This window comes from Narcine bancroftii, chromosome 1, assembly GCF_036971445.1.
Source record: "Narcine bancroftii isolate sNarBan1 chromosome 1, sNarBan1.hap1, whole genome shotgun sequence".
Taxonomy (NCBI): Eukaryota; Metazoa; Chordata; class Chondrichthyes; order Torpediniformes; family Narcinidae; genus Narcine; species Narcine bancroftii.
Genome location: NC_091469.1, coordinates 431,463,757 through 431,491,671, shown reverse-complemented (window position 1 = coordinate 431,491,671; position 27,915 = coordinate 431,463,757). Strand labels below are relative to the sequence as shown.

Genomic DNA, 27,915 nt, shown 5'->3' with positions numbered 1-27,915 from the left:
TGTATTTCACCACTGAAGAAGGTGTGGCAGAAAACCTGGACAAACACAACGTTTCATGTTTCATTAAACATCAAACTGCCAAGCCAACTTGGATTGTAAAGTTTATATTCTACTTTTTATTTCCTGGAATTCCATTTTTCGAAGGGAAAATTGTGATCATTCCAATCATACATTGAGGTAAGGTGAACTGTTAATTGATGATTGATTCAACAGTCGGTTTAACATTTCCCCCAATTTTCTTTCCATTCATTGGCTGGTGATATTAAGCAAGTTTACTTGATTTTATTTCTTCTGAATTCATGAGAATTCTCTGTATATAAAGTTTAATGTTGATGATTAGTCTCAGTAGATTCTGGATCCATATTTTCCAGCAATGGTGATTTACTGTGATAAATTTCAGTCTGTAAATATGATTGCAGTGGAACTTTGCTGGACTTGTCTGTGGGATAATTTCCCAAACAGAGCATCCCATTAATGAAATTACTTCTTACACTATTTTATAGCAAGGTCAATGCTGTGAATGGGGTCAAGCACCTGCATAAACAGTCGAAGTTCACAATAAAATGTTTTTGTGCATAGGGATTACAGTAAATATTCATTATCTGCCTTATACATTTATTGTTTCTTTTAATTCAATTCCATTAGCTTATATTATAGTTTTTTCTATATATATATCTGTTCAGTTGCAGCAAGTAAGAAGTTTGGTGCATAAGACTCTAAGTAATGGGACCAAGGTCAGTCCATTCAACCCATCAAGTCTACTCCGCCATTCATGGCTGATCTGATGACAGGCTCATCTAAACCTACCTGCCTTTCCTCATACTCCTTAATTCCTCTACTTTGTAAAAATTTATCCAAACTTGTCTTAAAGATGTTCCCTGAGGTTGGCTCCGTGGCTTCAATGGGCAGCAAATTCTATAGATTCACCACCCTCTGGAAAAGCAGTTGCTCCTCATCTCCATCCTTATCGACGACCCTGGAACTTGAAGCTATGTCCCCTACTTCTATGTATCCTGTACAATGTGTATGACAATAAACTATATTATAATCATCATTATCTGCATCATTATATTCTAGCCTGTTGGTTCACTTTTCATGGAGCAATGGGTGTGAGCATGAGTCAGATAGAGCTGGGACTGAACACCACTCTCGGTAACTGGATTCTGGACTTCCTAATGGGAAGTCTTTCTGTGTCAGCAAAGGAACATTGAACAGCATCACGCTGAGCACTGGCTCAGCATCACTGTGTGTTCAACCTGCTGCTCTTCATGTTACTGACCCACCACTGCAATGCCTGGTCCAGGTCCAAAAGAACCATCAAATTTGAAGATGACACAATAATAGTTGGCCTCATAAGCAATAATGATGAGTCATACTGCAGAGAAGAGGTGGAAAATCTCATGGAATAGTGCAAGTATAACAACCCAAGTTTCAACATGAACAAGGCAAAGGTTATGAATGTGGACTTCAGTAGGACCAGGAACAACCACTCTCCACTGCACATTAATAACTTGGTTGTTACTGATGTCTTTCACCATCTCAGGAAACTGTTCACACAACTCACATCTACATACACCCCACAGTGGTGCACTGAATGTACTAAAATGAGAAGGGTGCATTCTGACGTGGTTACAAAATAGGTCATATTATCCTGACTATTTAACATCCCTCCTTTTCAAGTTAAAGAAAAAAAATTAGTATTCTTTATCACTTTCTTTGCAGTGTAACTTAAGTAATGGAACTTGTACACTAGTTTATTTACACAACTATTTTAAAATAGTTCTTATCAATATCGCACTGGCAGCAGTAGGTTGCTTCGCCATCTTGTGGATTTGGCTGTGACTGTTGGGTTCTGTGTTACTGGTACACGTGTAGGTGATGTAGCTTGTTATGCTTCACCTGACAACTGCTGTGTTGATGTTTCAGTATTAGTGGTTGTGGTCTCTTCACTTTATCTCTTCTCTCTTTGGCTTGGCTTCGCGGACGAAGATTTATGGAGGGGGTAAAAAAGACCACGTCAGCTGCAGGCTCGTTTGTGGCTGACAAGACCGATGCAGGACAGGCAGACACGGTTGCAGCGGTTGCAGGGGAAAATTGGTTGTTGGGGTTGGGTGTTGGGTTTTTCCTCCTTTGCCTTTTGTCAGTGAGGTGGGCTCTGCGGTCTTCTTCAAAGGAGGTTGCTGCCCGCCAAACTGTGAGGCGCCAAGATGCACGCTTTGAGGCGTTATCAGCCCACTGGCGGTGGTCAATGTGGCAGGCACCAAGAGATTTCTTTAGGCAGTCCTTGTACCTTTTCTTTGGTGCACCTCTATCACGGTGGCCAGTGGAGAGCTCGCCATATAACACGATCTTGGGAAGGCGATGGTCCTCCATTCTGGAGACGTGACCCATCCAGCGCAGCTGGATCTTCAGCAGCGTGGACTCGATGCTGTCGACCTCTGCCATCCCGAGTACTTCGACGTTAGGGATGAAAACGCTCCAATGGATGTTGAGGATGGAGCGGAGACAACGCTGGTGGAAGTGTTCTAGGAGCCGTAGGTGGTGCCGGTAGAGGACCCATGATTCGGAGCCGAACAGGAGTGTGGGTATGACAACGGCTCTGTATACGCTTATCTTTGTGAGGTTTTTCAGTTGGTTGTTTTTCCAAACTCTTTTGTGTAGTCTTCCAAAGGCGCTATTTGCCTTGGCGAGTCTGTTGTCTATCTCATTGTCGATCCTTGCATCTGATGCATCACTTTATACCTCACTTGTTATTGCTGTTGCAGGTCTTGCTGATATTTAAGCTTTTTGCTTCACCACATCTTGTGACAGCTGGATGTGAATTCTGTTTCTCCTCAGGTGATTGCCAGAGTCTGTGTTGACAATGTACGATCTTGGTGTCTCAGCTTCTCTGATGACCTTTGGGGGGGGGGGGGTCCATGTTTTAAACATTGGCTCTTGAATATGCACATGCTGCCCTTTGAAGAGTTCTGACAGTGTTTGTGTATGTTTGTTTTAACGCTGGCGTCCTTCTTCTTGCGTGTCAGCTAGTCTTCTGGTTTCCTCCTGGTCTTCTGGAGGGTTTATATTGCTTGGCAAAGTTGTTTTACATCTCCTGCCATTTAGAAGTTCTGCTAGGGACTTCATGTCAACCTTCAAAGGTGTTACTCGTAATGATAGAAGAGCTAGGACTGGGTCTTTTGTTTCAGGACACTTAACCAGTGTTCATTTCACAGTTTGCACTTGTCTTATCAATGAATCCTGACCTTTGGGGTAGTAAGGGGATGAGGTAGTGATAACAAACCCATACTCTGCAGCCAGCTTTCTGAATTCTTGTGATGTGAACTGTGTTTCATTGTCACATATTACTTGCTGGGGTATTCCTTGTTCAGCAAGGAGCGCTCTCATTTCTGAGGTGAGAGTTGATGCTCTTAGTCAAGTCTTTCACCCTTTTGACTAATGGAAACTTAGGGTAGTAACATATACTATTAAATACCACTCTTGATTCTTGGTGAACAAGTCTGCTCCCACTGTGTGCCACTTTTGCATATCTTCTTCATCTGGATCTCATAATTGACAGAGATCAATTGCAACTCTTGGCAGGTATCCAGACCTAGAATTGCTGGTCTGTCCACGTCTACCACGTAGAATGTACAGAGGATGCTCTTTCCCTTATGGCAGCCATAGATCTCAGCTCTCCCTAGCTGCTTGATCATGGGTCCACCATAGGCCGTTAAAGTGACGTTTGCTGTTTCCAATGCTTTGTCTTTTGGATACATTTTTATTATGTTATATGGGAACATCTGGAGGTAAAGTCTGAGTGGAAGGACGTTGCTTTGTGATTCAGTCTCCAGCTTCACCTTTAGGTTAAATATCGTAAGCTTGTTTTGGATTGTCCTCTGTATTTGGATGCTTGTCTGCAACTCACTTCCTCTTTCATCTTTGCTGACAAGGTGTATGGATTCTATGTCCAGTATCTGGGTATCAGAGTTCTCATTGTGTTTCCTTTTATGTGGTGGATATTCTTCTTGTATTTTTTCTTCACTGGTATTACTGTTTTCTTCATACTAGACCATCTTTGCCTAGTGGTTTGCTTTACCACAGGCTCTACATTCAGAACGGTATGCAGGGCATTTGATTTGGTCATCAAATGAGTGTTATCTGCTGCATATCCTGCAGGTTTTGGGGGTTTATATAACCATATAACATATAACCATTTACAGCACAGAACAGGCCAGTTCGGCCCTACTAGTCCATGCTGTAACAATTTCCCACCCTCCTAGTCCCACTGACCAGCACCCGGTCCATACTCCTCCAGTCCTCTCCTCTCCATGTAACTATCCAGTCTATCCTTAAATGTAACCAATGATCCCACCTCAACTACGTCTGCCAGAAGATCATTCCACATCCCTACCACCCTTTGTGTAAAGAAAGTTCGCCTCATGTTCCCTTTATAATTTTCCCCCTTCAATCTTAAACCATGCCCTCTAGTTTGAATCTTCCCCACTCTTAATTGAAAAAGCCTATCCACATTTACTCTGTCTGTCCCTTTTAAAATCTTAAACACCTCTATCAAGTCCCCCCTCAATCTTCTACGCTCCAGAGAAAAAAGCCCTAGTCTGCACAACCTATCCCTGAAACTCAAACCTTGAAATCCTGTTAACATTCTTGTGAACCTTCTCTGTACTCTCTCTATTTGGTTTATATCTTTCCTTTAATTTGGTGACCAAAGCTGTACACAGTACTCCAAATTTGGCCTCACCAATGCCTTGTTCAATTTCATCATAACCTCCCTACTCTTGAATTCAATACTCCGATTTATGAAGGCCAACATTCCAAATGCCTTCTTCACCACACCATCTACCTGAGTATCAGCCTTGAGGGTACTATTTACCATCACTCCTAAATGCCTTTGCTGCTCTGCACATCTCAATAGCCTACCATTTAATGCATATGACCTATTTAGATTTGCCTTTCCAAAATGTTACACCTCATACTTATCTGTATTAAATTCCATCAGCCATTTCTCAGCCCACACCTCCAGCCTTCCTAAATCACCTTTTAATCTATGGTAATCTTCCTCACTGTCCACAACACCACCAATCTTTGTATCATCCGCAAACTTGCTTATCCAATTCTCCACCCCTACTTCCAGATCGTTCATATATATAATAAACAATAGTGGACCCAGGACCAATCCCTGAGGAACTCCACTAGCCACCAGCCTCCAATTGGACAAACAATTTTCCACCACTACTCTCTGACACCTCCCATCCAACCATTGCTTAATCCATTGCACTACGTCCTTATTTATACCTAATGCCTCCACCTTTTTTCCTAACCTCCTGTGGGGAACTTTGTCAAAAGCTTTACTAAAGTCTAAATAGACAACATCCACAGCTTTCCCTTCATCAACTGTTTTCGTAACCCCCTCGAAAAACTCAATCAGGTTTGTCAAGCATGATCTACCCCTGACAAAACCATGCTGATTACTCCCTATCAATCCCTGTACCTCCAAATATTTGTAAATACCATCCCTCAGAACACTTTCCATCAACTTACCCACCACAGACGTCGGACTCACGGGCCTATAAATCCCAGGTTTACATATGGACCCTTTCTTAAACAGCGGAACCACATGCGCCACCCTCCAATCCTTTGGCACTACCCCCGTGACCAGTGACATCCTAAATATCTCTGTTAATGGCCCCACTATCTGTCCACAAGCCTCCCTGAGTGTTTGATTGTGCTATTTATAGCATCAACCCTTTCTTCTTTTTGCTGTGGGTGGTTCTGCTTAGATAGAGATTTAATTTATGTCCTCATGGCTTCAAAGGCTCTGGCTGTGTTTATAGCTTCAGCCAGCTTTAAACTATCCTTCCCATTAAAAGACTTTTGCATTTCAGAATGGGCTCTCCCCCATATTAGTTGTTAAACTAATCTTTCCTCTATCCTTAAATCTGCATTTTTCAGCAACAATTTTTAGACTAGTGAGAAAGTTATCAACAGTTTCATCAGTCTCTTGCATTAAGCCTTGAAATTCATAGCGTTTAATTCTATGATTAGACCTGGGTTCAAGGTGAGAAACAAACTTTGCAAGTATTTGCTCGGGATCATTTTTATTCACCTCTGTAAGCTCCCAGCTATTAAATAAGTCAAGGCCTCACTCCCCTGTCCAGAGAAATAGATCACTGACCTTCTCCTCTACTATTGCATTTTTAAAATAGCTTTTGAATGTTAAATTGCACTTCTGCTGAAACTTTTTAAACAATTCAACAATGTCTTCAGACTCCCAGTTCATCACTGGGTGAACTACTGTTACTGCTGCCATTTTTTTTCCAGTAATGTATTTTCTCTTCTTCTCCTTTGTATTTCAGTGACTTACAATCAATTGTATGTATGGCTTTATTCTTGTTCTCTTATACCACTGCCACCAAGTTATGTCTCTGTGTTACTTGGGAGGCTTCTTAAATAACTTCAAAATGCAAGATTCAAATAACAGAAGAGACTTTACTTACTGATGCCTTCCACCATCTCAGGAAACTGTTCACACACTCCATATACATGCACTCCTCAGTGGTGCTCTACATTTTCTACAGTGAGAAAGGTGTGTTCTTACGTGGTTACAAAATAGTTCACATTATCCTGACTATATAACACTGGTGATCAGTGACCATGACCAGTCCTAGTAAGACTTTTGAGCTACTGGGAACAGGAGACAATTCTGGGAGCAGCATATGAATATTCTAAGCAAAATCATGCCCCTCCTGAGATTTACCATGAAGAAGTGCTATTCTTTCAATAATTTAGTTCTACTTTGATTAAGCAAAGGAAGGAGTTTGATGATGTAAAAAGACAATTGTGTTCTAAACATTTGAAATACTTGATGGTATACCCCGCAAATCTGAGGGTTGAAGTAACGGAAAGTAATCGGCAATTTTTGAAGACTAAGAAAGAGTTGGAAGATTATTTTAGAAGGATTATGAAAAGACTAAGGTTACCAAAGAAGACGAATATTTACAATGGGGCTGAGTAAAAGTTGTACTTTTTAAACAACTTGTATTTTTGTTAAAAGGAAATTTTATCGAAATGTTCACGGAGAGATCAGGAAAGAGTGAAAACTTGGTAAAAGTATTATCAGGGTGGAGACTCCAGTCTAATGGGGATAATAACACTGGGAAAGGTGCTAAGGATGGTGTTAAAGGGAGAGTTTCTTCTACCTCGAAAGATCCATGGCTTTTTTCGCAGACTTTCAAGGTTTCATGTTTACCTCACCATCAGGGCAGGGTCATTGTATGTGTTTCTTAAAAGGGAAAGGTCACTGTATTATTTAAATAATCAAACATGGTTCACTGCTAAACAATATTTGTCTAAAAATTGGTATATAGAATGTTAACATTTATTAGTTTTACTGTTAATGGGCTAAATGGGCCGCTGAAAATGAATCAGGTCTTGGCACATTTAAAAACAATTAAAGGCAGATGTAATCTTTCTATATGGAACACATCTTACCAAATTGGGCGACTCTTGCCTGTAGGACTTTCAGCCTCTTCTTGTCTGAATCAACCACTCCGGCAGTTGCCTCCATGAAATTGTTGAAGCAATTCAACTCGAAGAGTTCTGATGCACCCGGGACTTGAGGATCCACCTCTAGCTGATCGGGGCACAGCAGCTTCTCCATTATCGGAAACATTAAAATTTCTGTACAATAAATTGTTGGGCACTACCAGTTGCCCCAATAATTACAATGACAAAGACTGAGGGGAACGTTAGGCTTTATTGTACAGAAGGCTTGAGCTAGCCCGGATCCAAGCTAGGGAAGTACAGGGAAGGGAGAGGTGGCCCGACCTTTTTGGCCTGGGTCCCAGGGGGGGAGTCCAGGTAAGAGTGTCATCAAGGGGCGGGCCAGACTGAGCTAATTAGCATACACAATCTATATCATTACACCATAGCCCACCATATAACCATATAACCGTATAACTATTTACGGAGCGGAAACAGGCCATGTTGGCCTTTCTAGTCCGCACCGGTTCACTGATTTTGTGCGCCCTCTAATGGTCCCGTTCTTAACCAGATATCTCTTGAAAACCAAGGTTCCATACACCTTCCGTACATCTTACCTCCATCCATGCACCTGTCCAAATTCTTCTTAAATATAAGCATTGAGTCCACATTTACTACCTCAGCTTGCAGCTGTTCCACACCTCCTCAACTCTCTGTGTGAATAAGTTCCATTAATATTTCCCCTAAGCTTATCTCCTTTCACCCTTAACCTATGTCCTCTGGATGGTACCTCACCTACTCTCAGTGCTAAAAGCCTACCTACATATGCTCTGTCGATACCTCATAATTTTAAATAACTCTATCAAATCTCACCTCATTCTTATACACTCCATGGAATAAAGTTCTAACCTGTTTAACCTTTCCCTGTAACTCAGTTCCTGAAGTGCGGACAAAATATTAGTAAATATTCTCTGCACTCTTTCAATCTTATTGATATCTTTCCTCTCGTTAGGTGATCAAAACTGAACACAATAGTCTAAATTTGGCATCACCAATGTTTACTATAACATTATTGATCCTTTACTCAATACTTTGATTTATAAAGGCCGATATGCCAAAAGCTCTCTACAACGCAATCTGCCTCTCACCACACTTTCAGGGAATTATGTATCTGTATTCCCAGATCACTCAGTTCTACTTCACTCCTCAGTGCCCTACCATTTTCCATATATGTCCTTATTGGTTTGTCTTTCCAAATGCAACATCTCACACTTGTCTGCGCAAATTACATCTGCTATTTTTCACTACATTTTTCCAGCTAGTTCAGATCCCTCTGCAAGCTTTGAAAGCCTTCCTTACTGTTTACAGTGCCTCCTATCATTAGGCCCTTTCAAGCAAGGAAAATGCCCGACTGTAAGTCAGAGGATCTCCGCCCTTACAACTAGAGACTTACCTTTCTGAATGCATCATGGCCGGCGCCCAGGCGTCGAATGCAACCCTTCTCAGAGAAGGTTAATCGGTGGAGCACAGTGCTACAAGCAGTTGGTTAGGGGTAGGCTGATGTCGCCATCAGACCATGAACCATCTCCCAACTCACCCGTCTCCCTCCATGACCCCCTCAAGGCAGGGGTTGCAGGCAAGAACTGTCAGGCAGCAAGGGCTGGTGAGAGCCAACAAGGCAGCAGGTGCCAGTGGGAGCCATCAGGGCAACGGGGAATGGTGGGGGCCATCAAGACAGCGGGGAGTGATGGAGGCCATCAGGGCAGGTGTCTCACTGGATTGCTTCCACCTTCAGGGCCACTCTCTGTGACTCAAAATGAAGCAGATCAATGGCTGTCTTCCCTACCCATAATCCCAAATGTAGCTGGAACTGTTCTGGGAAACAGCTGCATGGGTGTTATGGGTAGGGAAGAGATCTATTGCTCTGTCCTGTATTTATGACAGGTGGCGCTATGGCACCAGTTTCCCCACTGCCATCGGCTCCAGAGGGCGATACGAGATGCCACTTGACATGAATGTGACGCTGATGCCACCTTTTAGGGCTGCTCTATGAAAGGTAGCCGGCCTCCAGGCAGAGGCCTGGCATGAAATGGCCTATTGTGTCACCTGCAAGCTTGCTTCTCTAATTTCCCCACATTATCATCCAGATCATTCATATTCATGACCATGACAAACAACTATAGTCCCAATACAGATCCCTGAGGCACATTGCAAGTCACAGGCCTCCAGTCTGAGAAGCAATCATCCACACCACTCTCTGGCTTTTCCTGTAAAGCGAATATAGAATCCAGTTCACAACCTCAGGATGAATAATGAACAACTTTAATTTCCTGACTCACCTCCCATGTGGGACCTTGTCAAAGGCCTTATTAAGTTCCATGTAGACAACATTCACAGCCTTTCCTTCATCAACTTTCCTGGTAACCTCTCAAAAAACTCTATAAGATTTATTAAACATGATCTATCACATATAAAACCATGTTGACTATCCCTAATCACTCTCTGGCTACACAAATACTTATATATTAAATATCTCAGAACACTTTCCAATAATTTATCTACTACTGGTGACAGGCTCACCAGCCTATAATTTCTTGGGTTAATTTTGAAGCTTTTTTAAAACTTCAGAGCATGACCTATCCTCCAATCCACTGGCACCATACCCTTGGTGAAGGACATTTTAAATATTCCTGCACCAGTCCCTGCAATTTTTACAATAGTATCCCACAAGATCCAAAGGAATATCTTGTCTGGCCCTGAGGATCTATCCAGCCTTATTTACTTTAAGACATCAAAGAGTTGTACGTGGAGTTAAAGGATGTCCGTGGTGGAAATTTTCTTAGATGCAGTTATTTTAATTAAGAGTATTATTGGAAAGGCAGACAAGCTTAGTCCGTGGGTTGGCACGTGGAATTATGACATTGTGGCCATTAGTGAAACTTGGTTATAAGAGAATGTTCCAAGCTTATGATGTTTCAGAGATGATATATCAGGGGGATGAAAATGGAGGAGTGGTATTTCTCTTCAGGGAAAATATAACATCTGTGCTCAGATAGGACAGACCAACTACAGAGTTGGTCAACTATAGAGCTCTATGGGTGGAGCTGAGGAATAGGAAAGGTATGACCACACTGATGGGGTTGTATTATAGACCACCCAATAGAGAATTGGAGGAGCAAATCTGCAGAGAGATAAAAGAAAACATGTGGAAGTAGGAGATTTTAATTTTCTACATATTTACTGGGGCTCCCATACTAGAAAAATGCTGGATCACTTGGAGTTTGTCAAACGTATTCAGGAAAGTTTTCTAAATCAATATATTGAGGTACCAACCAGAGATGATGCAATACTGAATTTCTTATTAGGGAACAAGACAGGACATGTGTCAGAGGCTTGTGCAGGGAACCTTTTGGTTCATAATGTGAATAGTTTCAAGTTAATTATAAAGAAGGATAGGTCTGGTCCTTAGCTTGAGATTCAAAATTGGGAAAAGGCAAATTTGGAGGAAATGAGAAAGGATTTAGAAAGCATTGATTGGGATAAAGATGTATTCTGGCAAGCGATGTGCGAGGTATGTGGAAGACACTCAAAGATGAATATTTGAGAATTCAGTATTTATATATTCATGTCAGGATTAAAGGCTAAGATAACAGGCATTGGGATCCTTGGCTCTTGAGGGATATTGGGGATCTGGTCCAGAGAAGAGAGAGGTGTATAGCAGGTAATGAGCTACTTGAGGAGCATAAGAAAATGCATGAAAAAGCTCAAGATTGAAGTCAGGAAGGCTTTTTGAGGTCAAATTAGGAATGTTTTTTTCATGCCTTTACTTGCCTGAGTGAGCTGATGTGCAAGCAAATCAGAAGATTAATGTGTGAATACGAAAGTATTACTTAATGATAAGATTGAGTCTGATCAGGATTTGTCAGCTGCCTTGAACGGGAAGAAAGCCAACAGGATCCAGGCACCAGGCACAGTTTTGAAGCACTCAAAGGATTTTACAGCTTTTTGTCTCACGATTTCCATCAGCATTGAAACTAACATACAAGTAACAGAATCATGGTGGCTATAATTGTTAACATGCAACTGAACACATTACACTAAAATAAGCAGAAAAGGGAATCAGATGAATAATGAAGCAAACTTATCAAAAATCATTTTTATTTCCAAATGCTTTTCATTTTGTCAACAGTGTTATGTTCAATAAGAAAAGAATGGAGCATGTGGCAATTTTTATATCTGTGGTGCAATCACTGTATTATATATATTGTATAAGCTGGCCCCCTCCCTGAACCTGTGACTCCTCCCTCCGGGAAATCCCTATAAAGGTCGTTAAACCCAAACTCCTTCAGTTATGACAACCAGCATCGTACACTCTCAGATGAGACACAGTTGTACTAGATTGATAATATGCTGCACTTTCAACCTCAGAACCTTCAATGTCCCTTTTTACATCAATTATTCTATTGCTTTTTTTTCCCAATCAGGATGGTAATTTAATGCTAAAATTACAGGTGAGTCATGAATAAGTTTGTGACATTGGACTGGTCTTGCTGGTTACTGAGAAGGTAATGAATTGACAGTGGGAAGAGGTCAAACGAATCAGTAGCAAAAATAAATGCTGGAGGAATTCAGCTGGTCGAGAGGAATCTTGGGAAGGAGAGGAGTTGTTGACATTTTTGGGTTGAGTCCCTTAGAGTTGAGAGGGAAGATATCCAGTACAACAAGGACAGAGGAATGGGAGACTCAAAGGCCAGGAGGTAAGTGGTGGAAAGAGGAGGGGAGAAGGATGACGGGCAGATGGATCCAGGTAGGTGGAAACAGACAAGAAAGAAAGCGAACTGAACCAATTTGGAGAAGGGTGTGTGAAGATGGAGACAGCTACTGGGAGGTAAAAAGCAGTGACTCAAAGACTAGAGATGGTGAAATTGGATAGAAAAAAGCTGCTAATGGGAACCATTGAAGGGAATGGATCCAGATGGTGAAGGGAATCCAGTGAATGAAATATGTGGGCATGAGATGAATGGATCCTCTTGTCCCTTAAATGAATCTGTGCTAATTTTAACACTAGACTCAGAAATTACACTGTACAGCATAATGTCATTGTGTGCTGTACAATAATGTTTACCCAAAGCCCAGTCACTACATGCGTTTGGTTGCATATTGCACACAATGTCATAATCTTGTAGGACCCAGGTCAAACAAAAGGTACTGCCTCCCTCCCATCCCCATCTCTAGTTTTTGATTTTCTAGAGTCTTGTTCCTAAAGTATAACTTGTAGCGCTTCTCACACAACTTCATTCAATGGATCAGTTCAGTCACATTCATTAAATGGAGGAATAGATTGGTAAGTGCAGCCTGGACAAGTTTACTTACAAAATATACATGACAAGAAATGTCTTCACATAGAGGAGAGTGAACTTTAGAATTCTCTATTCAAGAGGACTGCAAAGGTTTGGTTCATTTATATTCAAGGCAGATGTTAATTTGTATTTCATAGAGATGGGGTTACTACAGAAAATGGTGCTGAGATCAAAGTTCTGCCTTGATCTCTTGCAATCGTGGAACAAACACAAGGGCCTGAATGGACTTCTGCTGATGTTAAATATTCAGGTGTATCTAATGCAAGATCATTGACAAAAATTATTGCTTCTTTCTCCACAGATGACCTGCATTTTCAGACTTCCTTCAATATTTTATTGAGAATCTTGTTCAAATATACTTTATTTAAAATGAGGAAGTGTCTGAAACTAGATATTTGTTGATCACACCTCCCAGGGCATACTCTGTCCTTGCTGCTGCCATTTGGAAGGAGGTAGAGATATCATAGGACCCATGTCTCCTAGTGCAGAAATATTTCCTGGCCCTCAATTATCAGACTCCCGAGCACACACTCATCTAAGGACTCGTGCTTTGCTTATTTAATGTTGCCGTATTTTTATACTTCTGTATTTGCACAGCTAGTTGTTTACAGTTCTATCTTTCTTTGAGCACAGGTTATATTAATTAGAAATTCTGCCTGGCCTGCAGAAAAAGAATCTCGAAGTTGTATGTAAATGTCATGTATGTACACTGCCAATCAATTCCAACTTTGATCTTTCATTGAAGTACGTCTGCATAAATCAGTCCAATTGGAAGTAGCATTGCTTTCCATATTTTGAGCACATCTTGTTTCTTCTAGACTCTGCAATGGATTCTCTGATTGCTGGAAATGACGCATTTGCCAGTGCTCTATTTACAAAGCTAAATGAAGAAAATAAAACTGAGAACATGTTTATGTCTCCATTAAGTATCTCAGTTGCTCTGGGCATGCTATACCTTGGTGCTAAAGGGAACACTGCAGTTGAGATAGCCAAGGTAAGTGAGGGTTAACTACATGGGCAAATCATGACAAGGGAATGAAAGGGTCCATTTTGCATGGCTTTACTGTTGTGTGGGGTTTTGTTGGGTTAGAATATAGAACACTTGTTAAATAACATCTTGCCATTTAACCCAATCCTGTCGGCTTTCCACCTTTCAGTCTGACTGAATTATATCAAATTGATGCATGACTCCTGTAGATTTGAAAATGGTGGATCCACTCATCAGATCAGACAACATTTTTAGAGATTAAAACAGAATGAACATTTCAGGAAGATGACCTTGCTCAGAGTTTGGTAAAATGGCATCAAAGCAGTTATTAAGTTGCAGAGAATGGGGATGGGGTGACGGGACATTTGTAATATGGTGGAGATCAAGAGAGACTGAATGTAGCAACTGTTGGTGGTTCTAGCCAAGGAAAAATGTTGATGGATTATTAATTGTAGATGATCTGTCTGGAGGAGAAATAAATGTGGGTGAATGATGGATGACAGAGGAAGGAGAGAAGCAGTTTTGGTACTTTGAGAGCCAGAACCCTGCAGAGGTTGGAAATATGAAAAATAGGAGAATGCTGGAAACACCTAATAGGTTATGCAACATCCATGGATCAAGAAAATCCATGTTAATATGAAATCTAGCTCAAAGCTGACCAATATAGATAAAAACTGAAAAGACTGGTTATCTAAAATAGTTGAGTTCTGTGTTGCATTCAGAAGATAAAATGCTGCTCCTTGAATTTTTGGGGACTTGTTTGGAATGATGGAAGGTTCAAAGACAAAAAGGACAGAGTAGGAAAGGGTTAAGAAAATTAACGTGACAGATGAACTTAACTCAGTGTATCGCTGGTTGAATGGAGGCGTGGGTCACGGCATCAGCCACCACATTACTCTTTCCGGAGATATGTTTAATCCTGGTTGAAAATTTGGATATGTAAAACAGGTGGAGTTGCTGGCGAGCTGACAAGGGATCCGATGCCTTCATAAAGATGAATACCAGCGGTTTGTAGTTAGTAAACACCATGAAGTCCCTACCTTGCAAAAAATAGCAGAAGTGTCTGACCACTAGGTACAGCACCAGCAGTTCCCTATCGAATGTGCTGTATTTTGTTACCGGAGGGTGGAGGTGTCTACTAAAAAATGCTAGAGGTTTCTATCGTCCATTGGTCTACTGTTCAAAGACTCCACCTACTGCTGTGTTGGACATGTCTATTATCAAGCCGTTTGGTGCATCCATTTATGGATGGACCAGCAATTTTGCCTTCACTAGAACATCTTTAGTCTGCTGGAATGCTACCGTCATCTCCTTTCTCTACTCCAGTTCTTTCGCACTGCTGGGCATGAGGTCGAAGAGAGGTTTCATAATCATGTGTTGAGATGCTGCAGTTAGTGAATCCAAAACATCAGTGAGACCATCTATATTCAATTTCCCCTCTTATATACCACCTCCCCTCATGTGATGTTTACTTCTGCTTGATTACATCCAAAAGCTTCAAACAAGCAGAGGGTCGAAAGTGGCGACAGAAATTGACTCTCCCCCCCGGGCCTCATGAATTTGAGGATGGCTTCCACCTTACTAGGCAATGGAAGACACTCCAGCTACTGATCTGAAGTCCCAAGAACTCGATAGAAGACTGCCCGAATTTGCACCTGGCAGGGTTCACAGTTAGCCCAAACTCGTATAGGCGGCAGCAGAATAAACACAGATGCTGCAGGTGCTCTTTGTGGGAGTGGTTGGTGATGAATATGTTGACCAAGTATATGAAAAGGAACGCCTTGTCACGCCCCACTTCATCCATTAGTCACTGAAATGTTTGTGCAGCATTTTTGTGCCCAAAAGGCATTCTCAAAATTTGAAGAGGCTGAACAGTTTTGGCACATTCTCCGTGTTTACAGGTATTTGATGGTACCGACATACCAAATCAATTTCAGAAAATATCCTGGCCCCATGAAAATTAGCTGTAAGGTCCTGCAGTGGTTTCATTGTTGAGATGCTTGTAATCCCCTACAGCCTCTCATGATTTTTGGCACCTTATGCAGCGAGGAAGCCCATGGGCTCTCAGGCCTGCATATGATTCCAAGTTCCTCATTTTGTGAACTCTTGTTTTTCAAGCTGCAACTTGTCAGGCTCAGGAATGTACAGGAGTTTCTTGGGTGAGGATGTGGTGTACTATGTCATGTTTGGGTGTGGCAGTGGAGAACTGGGGAGAGGCCATGTCCGGAAACTCCACCATAAGTTTGTCAAATTCATTGTTTGAGTACTCCCAGGTGTCTAGGTGTGGGGTGGGTAGTTCGGATTTTCCAAAGCAGAGAGTCTGGAACGTTGTGGTGTTCACCAATGGCCACCCTTTTAAGTCCATCATCAGTGAGTGGGCTCTGAGGAAGTTGGCACCCAGCAACAGCCAGGACACAGCAGCAAGAATGAATTTCTATATGAACTTATTGTCACTGAATATGAATGTAGAGCTCGTCGAAAGAACCAAAGACTTGTTGATCCAAACCAAGGCTTTTATTAGCAAAAGACAGGAGCTCTTCACAGGTGGCCGACCAGTCCGGAATGATCCGACCTGGCTAGGGATACAACCCTTTAAAGCCCAGACAGTAGGCGTGGCTTAGCTCTCAGCCAGTTGCTGTAAACACAGTCTAGATACAGTAACTATATACACTATATACATTGGTGATAGATCTATACTATCACAATGAATCAAACTGTTATTCACCACAGTGAGCTCTGCACCCACACTTGTGTTACGGGTGTCAAAGCCCAAAGCAGGAAGGACACTATCCTCTCATCTGTGTTGACTAGAAATTTGTGCTGGGAGATTTCATCCCAGACATAGACTAGTCTGTTATGGTGGCCAAACTTTGTAGGCATTAGTGATAAATGACCATGGTGTTTTCCTGGAAAGATGCAAGGGGGTCGGCAACGGCAAGCTGCAGAACCCCAGCGTTGTTGGAAAAACACCAGGTGATTGTCACAGAGTCATGCTTGTCTGGGGGAACGATCACCCTCATCGCTAGTATTCGTGGAGCCTGGGCCTTTGTGTGTAATGCGGCACTCATTTCTGTGGGCCATGCACCTTGCTGTTTCACGTGCCACAGGATGACTGCACAGGCTAGCACTGTTCGAGGGTTATTAATGTCCTCGTCAACCAACTTGAGGTGGATGTTTTCTGGCATATGCTCTAAAAACAACTGCTCAAAGAGCAAGCAAGGCCTATGTCTGTCTGCCAGTGCCAACATGTCATTCATTAAGTCTGAAGGGGCGTGTTCCCTTAGCCCATCAATATGGAGGAGTCATGCGGCTTGCTCACACTGTGAGGAAACGTAAATCCAGAGAAGGAGGGCTTTTAGGGCTTTGTACTTGCCGAGAGCTGGTGGGTCCCAAAGGAAATCCACTATTCGACCGGCCGTGTGCTGGTCGAGGGCACGTACCACATGATTGTAGTAAGTGGGGTCCGCTTCTGTCCAGCGAATGTACAACTGCGCCACAGTTTGTCTGAACCAAACTTCAGGTTGAGTCGTCCATAAAACAGGCAGTTTGAACAAAACCGCTGTGTTGTCCATGTTGGGTCCAAAATCTGTTTGGGCCCAACATTGTGTCACAGTGTTTTTCACTTTTGCAGCCTTTGCTTCTGCAAGGCTGAGAACCTGCTTGTTTTTTAGAATCAACAGACATAAGCTAAATTCCACCGAGGGGCCAGAGATGCAGTTATCTGACGAAAGGACATCTGTGTACCAAGAACATTTAATCTTCCTGCTTGTTTCGGTCACAGACTGTCAGAGGCCTAGCCTTGATGCAAAATAAACCATTGTATTCAAAGTGATAAGCTGAAAATTACATTATTCGATAGATGCCTTAGCATGCTAGCTTGCTCGCTTATCTTTCTTACTGTGCTGGGAATAGGTGCTTGGGTAAGCAGTTTTTGGGTAATATAAGCCATGGTCCCGCTTCTGAAGTTTGAGACTCTCCGGGAGGTGGCAACATCTCTCAGCAAGAAGAAGAACTTCTGGAGTCCAGCCAACGTCCCGGTCGGGGGAGGTGGAGAAGCTGCTACTGGCGTCCCGACAACCTACTACAAGTGTGCAGTCGTTGCCTCGCTTCGGCAGTTGGGACCAGTCCAGGCGTTGATAAGTATAGTTGGGAAGGGCTAGCATATTATAGTTTGAAATCAGCTTTTGAATTTGTAATAAACATTTGTATAAACTGAACTGCTCTCGGTATGTGTGTCTATTTTCTTTCGGTAGCTCAAACACTGTGACCAATCTAAAACGAACAAAGTGAGAGGTACAAATTTACCCAGGACAGCCCAACATTGTGTCACAGTGTGCAATGAGGAACAAGAAAATGATCAGATGTAGTTGAGTCGAAGTTCAGTAAAAGTAATTTACTCAAACAGTTTATAAATTTATGTTTTTTTCCTATTTCTGCTCATGAATCAATAAATTACAAGAATATTATTGGATGAGGAGTGATTTGAAGATGGGATCTGTGCTTGTTGGAAAGCTGGGAATTCTATCTGATAATTCTGACTTAAGCCCTGTCTCTCATCTTCAACATTATTTTCATCTTAGGTTCTGCATTTTGACACAGAAACAGATGTCCATGCAAATTTCAGGGAATTAATGTCTCATATCAACAAACACGATGCTCCTTATCTTCTTCGACTGGCCAACCGTTTATATGGAGAAGAAACCTACAACTTTCTCAAAGTAAGATCAAACAGAGGACAAATGATCACAATTGTTCTTGTAGTATTTAAGTAGAGTACTGAACGCTGCATATTTTCCTATTCTATTTCTCTGCTCCTCTGTAGTTACTGACCTGGTTGTTCTGACTCCTGGGGGAACACAGTGGAAGTTCAGGCACATAGTGTATTTCAAACCTATCAAATTAATGATCAGTTAACTGATACATATTGATGTCTGGTAGGCATGGTGCAGGGATCAGGTGGAGACCAATGGTCAACTAAATAAAATTGAATGAGATTATGGATGTGTTCACACACATTTCCCCCCTACAAGGAGAGAACACACACAATGGTTCTCCAAAAACTCCTTAAATGCATCAGAAACAGTAGAAAGATTCACAAATATATGTCTGTTCTGATTTCCTCTTTGGCTGGAAATAAACTTTATGTTGTTCTGGGTAAAATGCTGGAACATTTCTATTTCTTTTCTGCAGGAATTTCAAGAACTCAGCTGGAAATACTATGAGGCAAAATTGACTCCTGTCAGTTTTCAAAAACAACCAGAAGCTGCCAGGAATGACATCAATACTTTTGTCGAAAATAAGACTGAGGGTAAGATGTATTCTCTTTTTAAAGATAATTGCACTCCATGCTGATAAAGTAATGATTCATCCACCTCACCAAATAACATCCCATTGCAGCAGTCAGTACCGTGACACCTCTGAAGTAAAATAACTACAATTGTCTCCTCTTTGAAAATGATCACAATTGTTTTGACTTTGTAATCACCTGGCATGTCTTCCTCGCAGATCAGAAAAATTAATAATTTATGAATTTGTATCTTGGATCTCTGTCATGTTTTAGAAAAGGAAATGGGGAGCACCGTTCATCTTTTTGGAGCCACCTCTCAGCAAAGATTGCATCGGTGATGAAATTCTCTTGTGTAGTCAGTACAACATGTGTCCTACTCAGGAAAGAGGTGTTCCAAGGATCAAGGCTTTAACCCCAACTCAAAGCGCAAGGTCTGCCTTGTAGTACTGATCTTCATTTTGGAGTCACAGTGTTATAGTCTTCTTGTATACGAACAGCTTAAAGACCACGTGGACTGCAAAGCATCAGAGAAATACCACTGATGCTTTTTCACAGAGTCCCTCAAATCTCCAAACCATTTTAAGTGCCCTCTATGACACCAATTACGCATGCATTAGGATCTATTCCATTGAGGATCTAACTACATTGAGCTGATTCCATTCAGTGTGCATTTATCTTGTCTGGCTCATGCGATCAACTGTGCCGTGGGTGTGAAATCCCACATGTACCATAGTAGGCAAAGACAAAAATATTCCTTCGTGAAAGAATATTCATGAACCAGCTAAGTTTTTTTGCCGATCTTGTACTCTGATGGTTGCTATATTTGATAATACCATTTTATTTCACTATATTTAAAGTTTCTCATTGCCATTGTGAGATCTGAACTCATTCATCCAGGCTTTTAGTTTGACTCCTGGATGACTGGTGTGAATAAAGAGCAGCTGGAGATAATTAACAGATCAGGCAGCATCTATGGAGTATTTTGGGTCAGGGCTCTTTATCTGCTATGACCTACTGAGTCCCTCCAGCTTCTCTTTGTTCATTCAAGATTCAGGCATCTGCAATCTTTTTGCGTCTATGGAAGGATTACAACTTGAGGAGTGTTCATAAATTTATGGCCATTGCAATGCGATATAATAGTCCCCTATTTGTCAGTGGCAAATTTGTTTAAAAACTACTTAACCATACTTGTTAACTGGAGCATTCAATTTATGATCTCTAACTTAGGTAAAATAAAAAATTTGCTGCCAGAGAATTCAGTTGGTCCTGCAACAGTTCTTGTTCTTGTAAATGCCATCTACTTTAAAGGAAAGTGGGAGAGCAAATTTGATGAAAAATACACCTATGTCACCCCTTTCAAGTTGAACAAGGTATGCTGCTCTGGTGTTAAAATAGTTCTAAGCAAAATTTTACATTTATTATACCTTCAAACTCATACTGATGTAACTTTAATATTTTATTCACAGAGGGAGACCAAATCAGTAAAGATGATGCGCCAGACGGCTGACTTTAAAATTGGTTACATTGGGGAACTCAAGTCCAGTGTCCTTGAGCTTCCTTATGAACAGGAGGAACTGAGCATGATTGTACTGCTACCTGATGGCATCAATGATGACACAACTGGACTGGAAGAGGTAATGAGAAGATCAATTACAATGAGAGAGGAACCTTAGAGAGAGAGATTTTAATTTCTTGGACTGTTTTGATCATTGGATTTTTAATCACCATCTTCGTTAAATAGTTCCACAAAAATAAATGAAAAAAGATTATAGGAAAGAGCAGATCTTTTTGCATCTATATTTACTCTGGATACAGATAAGGTAGAGAAGGCTGCGGATAGAACTTTGTCACCTTGGCCTTCATAAATCAAAATATTTCGAACAAGAGTTGGAATGTTATGATGCATAAGACATTATTGAGGCCAAATTTGGGGTTTTGGTCACATTCCTAGAGGGCACATAGCAAAAAGATTGAAAGAATACAGAGAAAAGTTACAAGGATGTTGCCAGGACTTGAGAATTTGAGTTATTGGGGAAGGTTGAATAGGTTTGGACATTATTCCCAGGAGCTTTGGAGAATAAGGAGAAGTTTGGAAGATAGAATATTAGAGCACATTAAACCCTTTCAGCCTACAATATTGAACCTACTCCACATCAATTTAATTTTTCCTCACCTCACACCCATAACCCTCTATTTTTCTTACATCTATGTGCCTATACAATAGAATCCATAGAACACTACAGCACAGAATACAAGCCATTCAGCCCTCTGTGCTGAAAACCTGCCATACACCTCTCTCTTCTTAAACAGATCGCCAATATCCCTCGAAAACCCAGGTTCCCTTTGCTGTTAACTTTTCCTTTAATCCCGACAGGAACATGTAAACTTTGCACTAGCAGAATTTCGCCTTTGAAGGCGTTGCACTTAACGAACACTACCTTGCTAGAAAACAACGTGCCAATCCACTCTTCCTAGATGCCTTCTCATTTCCACAAAATTGGCCTTTCTCCAATTTAGAATCTCAACTCAAGGACCAGACCTATCCTTATCCATAATTAACTTGAATCTAATGACATTATAGTCACCAGACCCAAAATGTTGGCCTACACTTACTTCTGTCACCTGACCTGTCTGGTTCCCAAATAGGAGATCATCCTCTCTCACTGACTTAGAAAACTTTCCTGAACACATTTGACAAATTCCAAGCCATTCAGTATTGGAGTCCCAGTGAATATATGGAAAATTAAAATCTCATACCATTTCTGTTTCTTACATCAGTCTGCTCTCTCCCTACAGATTTGCTCCTCCAATTCTCTCTGACTTTTGAGCAGTCAATAATACAATCCTATCAGTGTGGTCACACCTTTCCTGTTCCTCAACTCCTCCACCTTTTATGGCCCTTGTAGACAAGCTCTCTGGGCTGTTCTGTCTGAGCACAGCTGTAATATATTCCATGACTAGCATTGCTACTCTTCCCCCATTTATCACTCTCCCTCTATCACATCTGAAACAGAACCCCGGAACATTAAGCTGCCAGTCCTGGCCCTCCTGCAACCAAGTCTCACTAATAGCAATAATGCCATAATCCCATGTGCCAATCCTTGCCCTAAAATCGTCTGCCTTTCTGACAATACTCCTTGCATTGAAACAAAAGCACCTGAAAGCATTTCTATCATTTACAAACCTTTCTGTCCATACATGAAATCCTTATATGACCTTTACCCTTCTCCACCTCACTACCTACTCTAACACTTTGGTTTCACTTCCCCTGCAAATATAGTTTAAACCCACCAGGGCAGCATTAGCAAACCTGCCCGCAGGGATATTTGTCCCCTTCCAGTTCAGATGCAAACCATCCCATCGGAATAGGTCTCACCTTCCCTGGAAGATAACTCAATGATTTAGAAACCTGAAGGCCTCCCACCTACATCATGTCTCTAGGCATTTGTTGAGCAGCATTATCCTCCTATTTCTAAACTCGCTAGCATGTGGCACAGGCAGCAATCCAGAGATTACTACCCTAGAGGTCCTCTCCTTCAACCTTGTGACTAACTCCATGAACTCTCCTTTCAGGACCTCCTCACCCTTCCTACCCACGCCGTTGGTCCTTATTTGGAGTATGACCTCTGGCTGCTCACCCTCTCTCCTGACAATACAGTGAACTTGATCTGAGATATCTCAAACCCTGGCATCAGGAAGGCAACATACCATTCAGGATTCTTGATCTGCTCCACAAAACCTCTTATCTGTCCCACTGCCTACTGGATTCCCCTATCACTGCAGCTCCCCTCTTCTCAACCCTTCCTTCATCACCACTGAACCAGACTCCGTACCAGAAACCTGATATCCATGGCTTGTACCTGGTACGTCATCCCTCTCAATACTATCCAACATGGTATACTTGTTATTGGGGAATGCCCACATAGGGTCCCCTGCACTGCACTCTTCCCTTTCCCTTTCCTGACTGTTACCCATCTACCTTTCTCTTGCATCCCAGGTGCAATATATCACTATAACTCCTATTAACCACCCACTCTGTCTCCTGAATGTTCTAGAGTTTATCTAACTCCAGCTCCATTTCCTTAAACTTCATTTTTCAGGAGCTGCAGCTGGATGCACTTCTCACAGATGAGGTAGTCAGGGATACCAAGGATTCCCTGATCACCCACATCCTGCAAGAGGGGCATTCCTCTGCCTTGGCTGCCATGTCCAACTCTCTAATTTGCTCTCTTTCTGACCCTATTTCTCTCTATCTGACTCTCTGCCCTAATATGCTGATAACGTAGCTCCTGGGGGAGGCTAAAAACGAAAGTAAAAATCTGTTTTGGCCAATTGCAGGAAAAACTTTGGAAAATTTCTCCCCGACTCCTTAATGGCAGTCAAGCAGAGCACCAGGAGATCACTGAAAGTTGTGATACACTACACTACCAGCAAACCATATACTCATTTTATTTCTTATTCTAATACTAAATCTCCTCTTGGGCATACTCCCACTCCTCTTGGATGACCTTTCGCTCGCTTCTTCTTCGGGTGATCTTCCTTCTCTGGGCAGATTTTGCTGTGGTCTCTCCTGTCAATCTGAAGCAATAGGAAGGCTTCCAAGATCCTCCCACCAACCCCCCCCACCAAGTGCATTACACAGCTCTGGAAGAACTCAACAGGTCATAAGGTGTGTGTGAGGTCAATGTTCGCCGATGTTTCGGGTGTTCAGGCTCCTTGCTGCTTGTCAGGACTCACTGTTGGGGCTCACCGAGCATCACCATGATCAAGCACCTTGCTGCTGCTCCCACTGCCTGCCACTGCTTCCTCTGAGCCTCACTGGGCCTCACCATATCCAGGCCCCTCACAGTTCGCCGGTACTCACTGGGACTCTTAGAGTCTTTTGAATTTCTCTATTTGTACCAACTTCCACCAACACCTCTGACAATGCATTCCATGCACCCACCATTCCAAGTGGGGAAAAAAAATTACTTCTGACATCTCCCCTAAACTTTCCTCCACTCACTTTTAACAGAAGTTCACAGGTAATTGCTATTAATGTCCCATGAAATAGGTGTTGGCTGACCACCCCATTTAATCCACTCATAATCTTATCTACCTCTTTGTTACATTTGTCACTCAAACAGAAAAGCCCTAGCTCTGTCAACCTTGCTTCAATGACATGTTCTCCAATCCAGGAAGCATCCAGGTAAAGACAATCATCAGGGATATAGAGAGGGCAAATGCAAGCAGGTTTTTTCCACTGAGATTGGGTGAGACAAGAATGAGAGGACATGGACTAAGTGTGAAAGATTAAATATTTAAAGTGAATATGAGGGGACAATTTCTTCATACATAGGGTGGTGAAACTGTGAATTGAGCTGCCAGCAGAGGTGGTGCGTGCGGGTTTGATTTCAACATTTAATGGAAGATTGGATAGGTTCATAGATGGGAGGGGTATGAAGGACTATGGTCTGGGTGCAAGTCAAAGGGAGTAGGCAAAATAATAGTTTGAAATGGTCTAGAAGGTCTGAAGGGCCTGTTTCTGTGTAGTAGTCAGGGCCGGTCCCGGATATTTTTCACCCTAGGCAAACCCAACTACTTGCACCCTACCAAATAAAATTCCAAACTTCAATTTTCAAAAACCATATGTTTTTGTAGAAAAAATTTAAAGCACAAAACCTGAAATGGCTAAATTTATTTTAAATTGCAAGAATAAGTAATACATCAACTTTTGATCATCTTTCTCAAATACAGAAGAAAATATTTTGGCAAACAAATCATTTTGAACTAAAGGGCACTTGGTAAAATGCATACCTCCACCAAGGCCAACACAACATTAAACCCTTTTACTTCACACATCTTTAAATCTATATACCTTTAAAGGTGTCTTGATATAACCAGCCCATCATGTTATGATAATATTTTGCTTACAGTCAGGCAGAGAAACAAACAAAAAATAGACAAAGAGGATTAAAAACGTTGCCTCCTTGTCAGAGGTAATAATCTTGTGAATTGTGTGGTTAAAATTTAAGTCTCTTAAAAATTTCAATTCCAGGCACATAAAAATCTCACTTTGCAAAGCCTTTTCCTTTGCAAATTTTGTCACCAATTCAATCAGATTGAGAGATGATGTCTGGGTATTTTCAATTGATATAATTGCCAAGCCATCTAGACTCTGTTACGACATTCTCACTTTCTCACTACTGCCTGATTCAACAGCAGAATAACCCTGGCCAGTTTCAGTGGGGAACAGAACATGCACATCAGGGGTTAGGGTGAATTCTTGAATTCTCACTCTGACTCTCCATTTGTTTTGCAAGAATCCTCTGCAGGCCATGGATAACACTAGGGGTTTCTCAGTGAAGATAAACATAGGGCAAGTCAGGTGTAGGTTTTTTTCCTGCTCCATGAACATAATCTCTCCCCTTGCGGTTTGCAGGATTCAAACGTAAACGTTACTCAGTTCAGGGCTAAATAAAGTCTGAGCTGCGATTGTCCAGAGGGTCACCACGGAATTTGGAACCATCCACTCAGAGTTTAGTGTTGCACAGGAGCTCAGCGAATGTAACAAGTGCCAATGTTTTGAAATTATTCCAAGTTTTCAAACCAGCGTGCTTGAAAGCATTCCATGTTGGAATTCAGACCCAAAACTGGGCCTGGGCCAAGGATCTGAGCATCCATGCCTCCCAGTATCAGAGGCAATTTCAAACTGGAGTCCGGCAGTGAAACTGGAGCGAGGGTGTAGGGCATGGAGACGGAGGGAGTTGCCTGGTACCAACAAAACTGAACTGCTGAACTTGCACCCAATGCGGAAACATATGAACTCCGGGACACCTCAAAGTCAAAAGCCAGAATGTCCAGCCTGAAACCAGACGTCTAGCCACTCTGAGTGCCCTTTTGAAGTCTGTGCCCTAGGCGGCTGCCTAATTGGCTTGTTTTATGGTTCTAACATTCACTGAGATTCTAACAGAACTCAAATAACCCATATCCCTTAATACTTCTAGTTAACAAAAGTAACTTGTCTCAAATTTAAAATTAGCAGTTGACCATCATCTACTGTCATTGGTGGAAATATGTTTGAAATCTCCACTGCACCTGTCTTTCCAGGGAGCTATCTTGCCAGCCTTAGTTTAAAGAATATGCCTAACATGGAAACAAAATTTAATTTAAGTTTTTCCCTTCGTTTCATTGCTATTTCTCAAAGTTTGTGGTCATTTCAAATTCAATGAGCTATATTCTTAAAATGGGGTCATTGTAACACATGATCTAATTGCAAATCCACATTTGTAGCAAGCAATTTAATTATGCTATGAATGAATGCAGGCATTAAAATGGATGGATTTAGGTGATGCAATGTTAGACCTTGGATTTTTCATGAGAAGATTCGCAAAGATTCATGCCAGTTTAAAGAAAGAGATGTTTACAGCAACATTGATGGGTGAGAATAGTCTATGGGTGGAGGGTTGAAGCACATTATGCTTTGAAGAGACTTGCAGAAATTGATGTGAACAGTGATCCCAAACTGGATACATTTGACTCAACAATGAGTTCTCAGTTGACACAGTTGTCTTGACAAAAAGATTGCTCAAGATTGTATTGTATCGTGGCAGTTAAATGTCCTTATTAAGCCACATTTTAAACTAACAACTGGCTTCAAATTCATGAGTATTTTTTTTTAACAGCTTGAACGGGCACTTGCAAACAATACTCTGCTCCCACTGATGAATCGGGAAAACATGATGAAAAGGAACATTGAAGTTCACCTGCCCAGTTTTAAACTACATGACCAGTTTAATCTTGAAGAAATACTTTCAGCAATGGGTATGATCGACGCTTTTGCTCGGTCAAGGGCCAATTTCTCTGGCATGTCTGAGAAAAAAGATCTCTCTGTGTCAAAAGTTATTCATAAATCCTTTGTGGATGTTAATGAAGAGGGCACAGAAGCAGCTGCGGCTACAGGAATAATTATAGAAGTTACTTCTCAACCCATTGCAACAATATTTAAGGCAGACCACCCATTCCTATTTTTCATCAAACACAACAAAACACAGAGCATTTTGTTCTTTGGCCGTTACACATCACCAGTGGATGATATCACAGAAAGTGGAGGTGCAGGCAACATGACACAGCAGGTCCAAAAATGCACCTAAATAGATCAAGGCACAAGAAGGGCCAATTTCTGATTCAAGTAAACATACTGCATTCCCTACGTGATTACCTATAGGGAGTATACCAATTACCTTTTGGTGTGTGGAGACTATCTGGTCTTGGGCTGATTGGATTTACAAAAGGTTGACTCATTTACCCAATTTTTTTCTTGGTTACTGTTGTGTATTTACTGCTGTCTTCTGGAATGTAATTTTTAAACAGATCTTTAAGGCAATGAAATATTTTCTGTATGTTTTGCTTTCACAATGGGAAGACGATGAAATGAACTGACCCAGTGTGTAAAAGTAGATGACACAATTTTCTTGTTTATTTTCATTGCGTGATGACATTGTTTAATGGGTTTATTGTATTGTATATGTTGAACGCTTAATGGGTTTGGAGGGGTGTGGGAAGGAGGGAGGGAAGGGAGGGGGAAAAAGGGGGGAAAATGACATTGTATATATTCAAGAGGGAATTGTTTGTGTGTATTTTGGTTAATATGGTTCATAGTGTGAAAAATTTAAAAAAAAATTAAATAAAGAAGAGAATTACAGATGGAGTTAGCAGACTCTATGTTTTGGACTGATAATACATCTGTGCCTAAATATATTAATAACAAAACCACAAGGTTTCGTACCTTTGTAACTAATAGAATTAAAGAAATTGAA

The 27,915-nt window shown here is 41.5% G+C and overlaps 1 protein-coding gene across 3 annotated transcripts; it reads left to right on the top strand.

Annotated features, from left to right (window-relative positions):
• Window positions 1–27,666, top strand: LOC138751656 (leukocyte elastase inhibitor-like). Of its 3 annotated transcripts, none has more exons than XM_069914218.1 (7): window positions 1–177; window positions 13,661–13,836; window positions 18,411–18,548; window positions 19,021–19,138; window positions 20,345–20,487; window positions 20,584–20,751; window positions 26,782–27,664. In XM_069914218.1, the coding sequence occupies exons 2-7, from the start codon at window positions 13,669–13,671 to the stop codon at window positions 27,247–27,249; spliced, it is 1,203 nt and encodes a 400-aa protein (XP_069770319.1). In that variant the 5' UTR covers window positions 1–177; window positions 13,661–13,668; the 3' UTR covers window positions 27,250–27,664. The 3 variants fall into 3 exon arrangements, with proteins under 3 accessions (XP_069770319.1, XP_069770320.1, XP_069770318.1); XM_069914219.1 differs by lacking the exon at window positions 1–177 and adding an exon at window positions 11,845–11,993; XM_069914217.1 differs by lacking the exon at window positions 1–177 and adding an exon at window positions 12,061–12,239 and having other exon boundaries at window positions 26,782–27,666.
• Window positions 27,667–27,915: the final 249 nt, after the last annotated feature.

Excerpts from the sequence above, each read along its gene's own strand:
- LOC138751656 (XM_069914217.1), top strand. The coding sequence starts at position 12,098 with ATGCTGGAGGAATTCAGCTGGTCGAGAGGAATCTTGGGAAGGAGAGGA. Across the intron at positions 20,488-20,583 it reads CCCCTTTCAAGTTGAACAAG|AGGGAGACCAAATCAGTAAA; the intron begins GTATGCTGCTCT and ends TTTTATTCACAG. Across the intron at positions 20,752-26,781 it reads ACACAACTGGACTGGAAGAG|CTTGAACGGGCACTTGCAAA; the intron begins GTAATGAGAAGA and ends TTTTTTTAACAG.